Consider the following 10,889-nt stretch of genomic DNA (forward strand, 5'->3'; position numbering starts at 1 on the left):
ATTCTAAGGTCACCAATTATCCTGGAGCTCCTAGGCTGTCTGGCACAGCATGTGAAATACTTGCAAAAATTATGGGAAAAAAGTAAATTTATTTTTTTTAAAAGCATGTATTTCTTTTTAACTCACTTCTTGGAAGTGATGATGGGAGTTCTATCTTTTTGGCCCCTGCAGAGGTTTGACTGGAACTTCAGTAATGGATTGAATAAGCCCCACAGTAGGTACTGGAAAATGTCCTATCACTCTTACCCAGTTGTCCCACCCCAGCACTGTTTCGAACCTTCTGAAACGCTTTGTTTCAGAGGGTGTTTTTTCTCATTTATTATTAAATTAGCAGTGACTAGAGGTCTTATGACTTAGGATACCTGGCGTTGGTTATTTATGACCTAGTAGATTTGGGGACCACACAGTTTATAGTTTGACTTGTTTATCACTAACTGGAAAATAGATTACAAAGAAATAAGATGGTTCAGGTTCATAATTCTGTACCCATGGTACTACTTCTGCTTGGCTCCCAAAGCCTGGGGAGGAGAGGAAGGGACCGACCAAGAGCTGGGAGTACACCCGCCTCTCCTGCTAAGGGGACAGGGCCTGTGCTAGCCTCTATCAATACACCTTTTGCTAGTCAACGTTTCCCACTCTCCCCCTGCTGCTAACCTGCACTACCTGTTCTACGTTAGTATGTCTACCTCTGTGTCTGACTCTGAGGAAGGGTCGGGCCACACAGAAGGAATACCCGTGGGCACCAGCCTCCCCTCTGACGTCCAGTCTACAACATCAATCTCTTCCTCTTCCGAGCTGGCAGGAAGTGGGTCCAACGATCCGGAGTTGCCAAGTTCCTCCTTGCCTGCCTCTGGAGCAGGGTATAATACCTCATCCATACTTAGGGACACTTCCGGCCTAGCGTCCATCCAGTTTGAACAGGGGGGTGAGAGATCCTCATAGGACCTTTGAGGAACGTCGAGAGAGTCAATGTGGAGAAGCTTCTCTCTCTGACCATCCAGTGGCTGGGAACTGGTAATTTCCAGATCCGGAGTCCAAGGGCTTCCTACTGAAAGTACCCCCTCTTCACTCACCTCAGAGGGCATGACAAGGGGGCTTAGGGACTCATCTGGCTCTTTGTTCTCAGAGGGCATGACAAGGGGGCTAAAGGGCTCTGTTGGCTCTTTGTTCTCCCCAACAGGTTCCTTTTCCAATCCTGTGAGCTCCCTGGGCCAGAGTTCCATGTCTGGCAGACACCATTCTTCCCCTTCGATCCAGTTCTTTCCTGTATCTGCCAGGTGATAATTAGGGGTCCTGCAGCCCTCAGCTCCAGGACTCTCCAGAGACCCTGTGCGGGGCTCAATGTCTGAGCCACACAGCATGAAGTCCAGGATCTCCTCCAGCTCACTGGTGGCAGCGGCACTGGTGATGCGGTACTCCTCAGCCTCGCACGGCTGCCCCAGCAGGGCTGCGTCAAACGCGTAGTGCTCTCTGCAGTCCATATCCAACCCGGGCTCCTTCCCTACCGGCTCTGGACTGGACCCAAACTCAGACTTTGCCACTGGGTGGTCTGGGGAGTGGCTAGCAGAGAGCAGGAGATCTTGTAGCCTGGAGCACACGGGGGAGTCCTGACACAGATCTACTCTGGCAGATAACATTTCCTGCTGGTTCATGGAGGATGGCTGCGTCCCTGCAGGCTCTTCCGAGCATTCAGGTTCTGGGATCTGAGGGCTCTCTTGAGAGTTTTTGAGGGGAGGCTCTTGTACCACCTCCCAGCACGTCCCGTTGACAATCTTCCGAAGTTTCACCCTTCCAACCTGCCCCTCCTCTGCAGAGTCTGAGTTTGGTGCCCTGACTTCAGGGCTCCGCTTCTTGTTCCCACCTGTGTTTCCAAGACCAGATGGGCTTGGGATGCTTTGGAGAGGACTAGCTCTTCCTGGCTTCTCCTTGTCTTCTGGTCCTTTATTTATACTCTTCTGCCGCCAAAGACGCCGGCCAGGGGCTGTCGGTACTGAGCTGGGTCCACTCACAGTGCTGGAAGACTTGGGTGTACAGACATCAGGAGATGGTTTTGAGCGACTCAGTCTGATCTTTCTGGGCAATAGTCGCTCATCCACAGAGGGGTACATACCAGGCGGGGAAACTGCTGTAGGAGCAAGGGCAGAGTCGCTCTTGTTCTCTTTAGGTCCCTGACTGTGGCTTGATGGTGAAGAGCTTTTTTCTTGTGGAGTTGGGCAAGCTCTGGCCTTCCTCTTGAGCAGAAGATTGCCAGATGAGTTCTCTGCGTTCTGTTGGTTGCTTTTCTCCAGGGGCCCCTCCTCCTTTCCCAAGGACTTCAGTCTCACTAGTCCAAGAGGACAAGGAGTCTGGGTCACAGGCAGTGGAGTCCGAGGGCGGCGGGTGGATGCCACCACCCTGGCAGAGATTGGTGCAGGACTTGGAGGTTGTAAGCACTCCCGGTTCAGTCTTCGGCCCGGGGGGGCCTTCACCAACTTCCCACCCTCTAGCTGAAGGGATTCTAGCTCAGAGACACGGAGCTGACGGGCAGCAGAAAGCACATCCTGGGCTTCTTCTCGAGATACTTCCATCTCTGAGGTATACAAGAAGTCCACCAGCTTCCTGAGTGTCCTGATCTTTAAGCCCCCCAACTCCAGGACCACCTTCCGACCCTGAGCTGGCCTCTCCCGCTGCAGGCGCTCTGTGAAGAAGGGGCTGCAGGCTGACAGGATGCAGCAATGGGCTGGAACTGCCTCACCTGGAAGGAAATCCAAACACTTTTGTTATTTCCTGCAAACTGGCATGTTCACAGGCTAAGCAGAGTCTTTACTACCCAAACGTGCTGCTACTTCCAACTTCCTTCTGTGGAAGTTCAAATAGGAGAAGTCTGTTCCTTCTGTTTGTCTGGAACCTTCTGACATTACCTAGCTAACTCACTTTTTATCCTTCAAAATCTAGTTTAGACATCACTTCTTCCAGAAAGCCTTTCCCCACCCCACTTCCAGTCTAGGTTAGCTGCTCCCGGGCACAGAGAGGTACTCTAGCTGTCAGAGCACTTAGGTATCAGTGTTAGAACCATCCATCTCCTTCACTAAAGTGAAACTCTGAGGACAGAGACCATATCTATCTTGTTCGCTAAGATATACCCACCACTTCACACAAAGGAGGGCATCAAATTTTTGACTCACAAGAATTTAAATTTTTTTACAGAAGCTGCTTGTGCTCTAACAGAATATGAGCTTTGGATGCATATAACCAGGGTTCATTTCTCTCCCGACCTCTTAGGCACTGCCTACCAGGCAGTTGTCTATCGTGAGCCACCTTCTTTATGGGCACTTCCCTGTCAATCTTAGTTGGTATCTCTCATGACTTCAGTTTCCAAAGGCTTGATGCTGACTCCCAGGTCCTACCTCTGCCTAGATACCTTTCCCAAGACACTGAACATGCCATAACCTGCATCAACCTTTGTAGAAGGTGAACTCCATTCCTCAACCCCAAAACCTCCCATTTCTTACTTCAAAATAAGTATGCACTTTACTCCCAAGCCTGAAAACTAGAAGTCTTTGTTCTCCTTTACTCATTGTATCTATCAAACATATTAAATTTATTTTTATTTATTTTAAATATATCTCTGTATAGAGAGATATACATAGATCTATAGATAAATACATATATTTTAGTAATCTCCCAACATGGGGCTTGAATTTACAACCCTGAGATCAAGAGTCACATGCCCTACTGACTGAGCCAGCCGGGTGCCCCCAAACATTAATTTTGTTTAAAAAGCGACTATTTCTTGAGTCCTTCTTGCATGCCATATAATGTACTAAGTAAGGGTTTTACCAGTATTCATTTATTCGATCTTCACTGAAATCCTGTGAAGCAGCTGTTCTTACAGATGAGTAAACTGTGGCATAGCTAAGTAATATGCTCACCACAATTACATGGTTAGCAAGTCACAGGGAGAGGATTTGAATCCAGGGAATTTGTCTACAGAGCCTATGCCCTTAACTGCAGCAAGTTTTGTAAATTCTTTCTGATTATAAACCATACATTTCTATTCTCAATGCCTTAGTTTAGGTCACCATTCCTTCTCTTGGATTCCAAAATAGCCCTCTATCTGGGCTCAACAACAATCCAATAATTCTTCTCATGCAGCCCAAGTGTTATTTCTAAAGCTTGGGCCTTTTACATGATCATGACCTTCTTCTGAAAACCGATGAATACATTTCCCAATGTTCTGAGGACAAGACTTGCTTCCTTTGCATAACACTTCAGACCTTACATTGCTAATTCTCTAGCCATATCTCTGATCAATACGCTTGCAGTCTGCACTCTAGCCATAGTGAACCACTCGCAAATCCCTGGTCACATCTATGTACATGCTGTTCTCCATGCCTGGGGAAATCTTTCCTCACCCTTCTACTTGTTTGTCCTCCAGATCTCAGCTGAGGGGTTATTTTCTCCAAGAAAATCTCCCTAACCACTGTCCCCGAACCTCAAGTCTGGGAAGGTAACCCTCTCACGTGCTCCTCCATCATCCTTTACTTACTCCTATACTGCACAGTTACTTGGATGCACTGGTTATCCGAAGGTCTCCCCTTTACATGATTTTTGTACAAAGAGGGACTTTATCTTCATATATACTATATGCCCATGCTAGTACACTGTTCTAGTATACAACAGGCAATTGTGTTTTTTAGTATGAATTAAGGAATGAATCCCAATTCTGTGCTTACTAAGAGAACCAACAGGCAAGTCGCTTAACTCTCTAGGCCTTGATTCACTCATCTTTAAGATTGGAACCACATAATATTTTACCTCATAAGGCTGTCTTAAGAATCAAATAAGACACTATACTGGATGTACTCTGCAAACTGTAGAGTGCTACACGATGTTGGTTGTCATAATTTTTTTTTTTTAACGTTTATTTTTGAGACAGAGACAGAGCATGAACGGGGGAGGGTCAGAGAGAGAGGGAGACACAGAATCTGAAGCAGGCTTCAGGCTCTGAGCTGTCAGCACAGAGCCCGACGCGGGGCTCGAACTCACGGACCGTGAGATCATGACCTGAGCAGAAGTTGGACGCCCAACCGACTGAGCCACCCAGGCATCCCTCATAATCCTTTTTTATAAATGAAGAAACTGAGCTCCCGAGAGATGAGTGGGACTTACTTGCCCATTTGTCACTTTGTTACTGAGTAACAAAACTAAGACTTAAAAAAAAAAACTAAAACTCTGATTCCTAGTGTTGGGCCTTTTACATGATTCCAGGCTCTACTTCATGCTGCTCAACCATTGTAAGTGTAAAGGGAAGGAGTGGGAATTAACTATTTTTAGGTCTAACAACAAACAACAAAACCCACCAATTTTAAGATGAGAAAAGTAAAGCAGCAGCTTGACGAGAAAATGGGAAAATAAGTAATAGTATTATTTAACACTTACATTGTGCTCAATTCATGAAGAACGCCGTTCTGAGCGCTGTATGTTAACTCCATCTTCACAATCATCCTCTTACAATATTATCCATCTTTTACAGAATTTCTAGGCTTACTAAACTTTACAATTAGTTTCACGATTTAAAAGAAAAAGAGCACAGTCTCCTATTCATTCTTGAAAACAGCCAACTGTCCTCGAAACAAACAGTTCTTTACCAAATAATGTACAATACTCAAAGGTGATGATAATACCTTTTCTTGGTTTTGTGCTCTACTCCCTGGCCCTGAACTCATTTTATCTTATTCCATCGTGAGTATCCTATAGTGAGTGGCTTTTCAAGCGGGTCCCCACCAGTCTCTTACCTTCTGCCTGCAGAAGGACATCGCAGAACACACCACTCTGTTGCTGGTGATGAAGCTGCACAAAAGCCAACCGCAGAAACCGGGGATTCCTATATAGGATTTTGGAACTGGCAGGAGAGCACATGTTGGTCTCTTAACCTACGTTTTCAAAGATCGGATTCCTGTGGACGAGATAGTACATTTCAGAGGAATGGCTGCACCTAATTTGCTTTTTGTCTTTGAAATGACAAGGAAATTTTGAAAGTGAGAGAGAATAGCCGTGAGTCGAGTTACCATAAGCCCAGAAATTGTGCCAAGGGTATCTCAACAAAGAATTTCATAGTGGTTACATGTAGGAGCTCAGAAGCATGTGCACATTTGAATCTTAGTTCTGTTATGTATTAGCCTAGCTGTATAATCTCAGGCAATTGACCTAACTTTTCTGAGCCTCACTTTTCTCATCTCTGAAATGGTAATGATAACAGTACTTACCTGGTAGGGCTGTTTTACAGGTTAAATGAGGCAATGCAGGTAAAATTGCTTAGTACTGTGAGTGCCTGGCACATAATAACTATCACTTCCAAAACGGTAGCTGTGGTTGGGGCACCTGGGTGGCTCAGTTGGTTAAGCATCTGACTCTTGATTTCGGCTCAGGTCATGATCTCATGGTTTGTGAGTTTGAGCTTCGTGTCGGGCTCTGTGCTGACAGTGCAGAGTCTGCTCGGGATTCTCTCTGCCCTGCCCCTGTTCTCTTTTTCAAAATAAACAGATAAACTTTAAAAAAAAAAAAAAAGGTAGCTCTTACCATTATGTTTAAACCTTCTTCATTCATGTTACCACTGAGACTCAACACCAATAATGCTGACAACTCCTATTCTTCCCGAGCACCACACTTCTGAGTTCCATGGGTATAATCCCCAATTTAACACTTTTAAAGAAACAATATAGAACATAAAATTCTCTAGGAGGTTGTACACAACCTTCTTTTCTTTGAGCTCACTCTATCACACTAACCAGCAGAGGGTGCACAGTAAAGAAAAGCAGGTGCTGGACTCCGTGGGAAGGTCTCTCACAGAAAGAAATAAGGACGTTGCCACCCTTGCTTCAGATGTTCTTGACCAAAGCGAGCCTCACGCGGCCTGGAAACTGGCAAAGGATTTGGCCGTTCGGTTTGTCAGGCTGGTTAATCACCTGGCTAACAACGGAGCAAGGATAATTAAGCATCCTTCCCTTTCCGAAACAAGCTGGCTATTCTGACTTCAGGCTCACTCCATTTCCAGCTTTTTGCCCTGAAACCCCCACACTCACTGCACAGCTGGCGTTCCTTTCCTGGCATGCAGTTTTCTGTCAGGTGGCACCGACGGCTCTGAACGGTTCCCGTCAAACTATCAGGAAAGAAGGGGACGGAAAGGTGAATTCAGAAAGGGTAGGCTCCATGCCAATTTCAGCCGGAGAGCTGAAGGGGGCGGAGGATGGCAGCTCTTGCAAGGTTCCCAAACATAGGCTCTGGGGAAGCTTCCCGATCCACCAAGCCCCCCGCCTGGCCCCCAGACCCGACCTGGAATAGCTCTGCAGAAGTTGCTCTTGGCGTCCTCTTGGTGCTCGGGTCCTCTGTCCAGCCTGCCTTGCTTCCTCCCAAAGTTGAGCCTTGCGCGGGGAGGGTTAGCAGAGCGGCACAGGTGGGCCCACGGCCTGAGGGTTCCGCTCCGCGTCCAGAAGCAAGAAATCGGGGTTGGCGGGAAAAGCAGGGCTTCACAGCAGGCCCTGGAAGGCTGGGCGCCCCTCACGCTCTGGGCGCCCCGGCCCAACTCCTTTGAAGAGAGACCTCTAGGCGCAAAGGTTTCTGGGAATGGAGCGTGAGGCTCCCGGAGGCCCGAATTCAGGGCTCACCCTCACCACCACCTCCGGCCACGCGAGCTTTGCAGCCACTCCCTGGTGCCCTCTTACCGCTGCGGGCCCGGCACCCTCATGCACCGGCAGGTGGTGACAGCCAGGGCCTGAGGCCACGCGGCCAGCGCCACACACCTCGCGCTGTGGCCCTCGCGCACGGCGCGTCGCGGGGCCCGACGTCCTTCCTCCTCCCCCAGCCCGCGGGCTGACGTCTGCCTGAATACGTCATCCCCATTGGCTGAAGGCTCCTCAGGCGGCCAATCACAGGGGGAGGAGCGCTTTGGGCGGGAGGCTACGTCTCGAGGGACTTGAGGGCTGAGCCAAGATGGTCGGGCTGCAAGAGGTAGGTGGGAAGGCCCGCCCGGGAGGGTTTCTTGTGGAGGCCGTCTTGTCCCACGGCACTCGACGAAATCACAGGGAGGACAGGGTCAGGATTCCCCAGTAGGGCAGCCTCCAAGGCGGTTGAAGGACACCTCCGTCTTCCCTTTGAAGACGCTGAAGGGGCCCAGGCCCCGCTGAGGAAGGCGTCTCGGAGGAAAAAGCCACTGGATGGCTCTCCTCGCACCTTGATCAGATCTTTCTAACCTTGATAGCTCCTTAGGCCAGGGATGTTCGGGAACAAGGCTGTTGGGCTAGTGTCTGGAATCCGGTTTTCACAGATCCCGCTCCACTATAAACTGGTGGGACCAAGGGGGTTACGGAACTTCGGGTGTGGCGGGGCCTGCAGTGGCCTTCCAGAGATGATTTAGTTAGCGCACCTCTTGACTGGCAGCAGCTGTTTTCAGGAGTGATGTAACAAATGATTTCAAGATTAAACATTTAGAGAGAATGCCAGCCCACGTTTTAAATCTGGACAGCGGTTCCTCCCCACGTGTGTGTGTTAGGACCTGGGGCCTGGCTTCACTTCCACGCCCCGCGATGTCCAGCTCTAGGTGAAGACAGCTGAATCCAAAGCCATTGGTGACAGAGTGCGGCGAATTAAAACGGAGCAGCCTTCACGGAGGCCACCCGGAGACAGGACACGAAGATGCCTAAGACACGGGGAACCTGCAAAGGATCAGTGTAGAGAGGTGAGTAAAGTACGGTGCGCTCAACTACGGCTGTGAGTTCGAGCCCTGCGTGGGGCTCTGTGCGGACAGCTCGGAGCCTGGAGCCTGCTTGGGATTCTGTATCTCCCTCTCTCCCTCTGCCCCTCCCCTGCTCACTCTGTCTTTCTTCGTCTCTGAAAAATAAATAAACGTTAAAAAAAAAATTTTTTTTAAGGATTTTTTTGGGTTTTTTTTTGTTTTTTTTTTTTTGTTTTTTTGGTTTTTGTATAGGATTTGAGAAGGTTGACAAATATGGGGGGATGGGGTGGATTTCCAAGTCAGGTAATATTTTCCTAGTTTGAGACCTCTGCTCTCAAGACGGAAAAAAGATCAAGGAACAGAAGACATTTTAGGTTGCAGTTATATTTTGAAGAGGAAGCAGTTCGTGAAAGGACATAAAACTTAGCAGAAGGAGGACACACAAGCAAGCAAAAAGAAGAAAAAAGAGAAGGCAGAACAATGCTTGTTTATGCTATCTGTTACTGTGGACTCAAGACTTGAGTAGGTGGCTGGAGTACCAGTAGAGGTGATCCTGTGGGCTTGTAAGAAAAATATAAATATTATACCTCCTCATGAATTTATTGTTATTAGGATTAGATTAATTTTCAAGAACTGGAGAGGACTCCCTTCTTGGTTTCTGCTTCTTTAATCCAACACTATTGTAGTTAAATCTAGTGATAGTAGAATTTCTAAAGGGAATGATAAATGGCCATCCTACTCAGGGCTTCAAAAATGACAAACTTTTGATGGTAATATGTAGCCACCAGAGGGTAGAAAGGAGTAAAAATATTTTGTCTTCTTTTGTATGGATAGCCAGGGGGGTTTTTTGGGGTTTTTTTGGAGTTGAATTTTTTTTCATTTCTTCTCCTTGGCATTTATAGTTTCAGTCTATTTTAGAAGTAGAGTCAACACAGCACAGAACTCAGCCCTATATAATAACTTTAATATTTCTTATTTTTAATATTTCTTTTTCAAACATGGTATTATTTCCTAGCTCTTCCCTAATCTTTCAACGTTTTATGGTATCTTGATTTTCTTTGTGTGTAAGTGCTGATGGCTTGGGTGGGGGGAGTTAAACTTTGAGAGCTGTGAAACCGAGCACACTGAATGTAATATTCCATGTGGTAAAAACAAATGAAAGAAAGAAAAAAAAAAGAAAGAAAAAGCTCCGCAATAAAAAACAACCTTGTATCTCTAAACATATCCTCAATCCATTAACTTCTCCCCGTTTTCACTGTTACTACTGTAGTCAGCTTTGTATTACTGCAACTTGACCTTCAAACTAATTTCCTTGCTTTCACCCGTACCCCCTCTTTAATCCATTTGACACATAAACAGCCAGATCTTTTCAAAATCTGAGTTAGATTATGTCATTCTGCTGTTGAAAACCTTCACAGGCTTTCCTCTACCTAGGAATAAAATCAAGGGGCACCTGGGTGGCTCAGTCAGTTAGACATCCGAATCTTGATTTTGGCACAGGTCCTGATCTCCTGGCTCATGGGATGGAGTCCCGCATTGGGCTCTGCACTGACAGTGTGGGGCCTGCTAGGGATTCTCTCCCTCCTTCCCTCTCTGCCCCTCCCCCACTTGTGTGCGTGAGCACTTTCTCTCTTTCTCAAAATAAATAAATAAACATTTTAAACAAAGAATGAAATCAAACTCCTTTCTCTAACCTGTAGAATCTTTCATATTCTTATCACTCCCTCCTCATTTCGACACACTGCTGGATTCAGCATGTTTCAGCCTCACACTTGAGGACTTTGGCATTAGTAGTTACCAATGCTCCTATGTTCTTATGATTAGCTGCTTCTTCAGATTTCAACTTAAAGATTTCAACTTAAATGTCAAACTCTCTGAAGAGTTTGTCCCTGACATCCAGGGTAGAATAAGCCACAAGTCATTATTATCAGTCTTTTTTTTTTTTTTAAATTTTAATGTTTATTCGTTTTTGAGAGAGAGAGACAGAACATGAGCAGGGGAGAGGTAGAGACAGAGGGAGACACAGAATCTGAAGCAGGCTCCAGGCTCTGAGGTGTCATCACAGAGCCCGATGCAGGTCTTGAACTCCTGGACTGCAAGATCATGATCTGAGCTAAAGTCAGACACTTAACCAACTGAGTCACCCAGGTGCCCCTATCAGTCTGTTTTAAATCTC

At 46.9% G+C, this 10,889-nt stretch overlaps 1 protein-coding gene across 1 annotated transcript; it reads right to left on the reverse strand.

Annotated features, from left to right (window-relative positions):
• Window positions 1-665: 665 nt before the first annotated feature.
• Window positions 666-7,764, reverse strand: BTBD18 (BTB domain containing 18). Its single transcript, XM_047878986.1, has 4 exons — window positions 7,315-7,764; window positions 7,065-7,141; window positions 5,778-5,938; window positions 666-2,734 (listed from the first exon to the last, which is right to left on the reverse strand). Exons 3-4 carry the CDS (start codon window positions 5,899-5,901, stop codon window positions 669-671), a joined length of 2,190 nt encoding a protein of 729 aa, XP_047734942.1. The 5' UTR covers window positions 5,902-5,938; window positions 7,065-7,141; window positions 7,315-7,764; the 3' UTR covers window positions 666-668.
• Window positions 7,765-10,889: the final 3,125 nt, after the last annotated feature.

The sequence above is a fragment of the Prionailurus viverrinus genome, chromosome D1 (genome assembly GCF_022837055.1).
Source record: "Prionailurus viverrinus isolate Anna chromosome D1, UM_Priviv_1.0, whole genome shotgun sequence".
Lineage (NCBI taxonomy): Eukaryota > Metazoa > Chordata > Mammalia > Carnivora > Felidae > Prionailurus > Prionailurus viverrinus.

Coding starts and splice junctions, on each gene's coding strand:
- BTBD18 (XM_047878986.1), bottom strand. CDS start 5,901: ATGTGCTCTCCTGCCAGTTCCAAAATCCTATATAGGAATCCCCGGTTT. Junction 2,735..5,777: donor TGTCCTTCTGCAGGCAGAAG/GTAAGAGACTGG, acceptor ATTTCCTTCCAG/GTGAGGCAGTTCCAGCCCAT.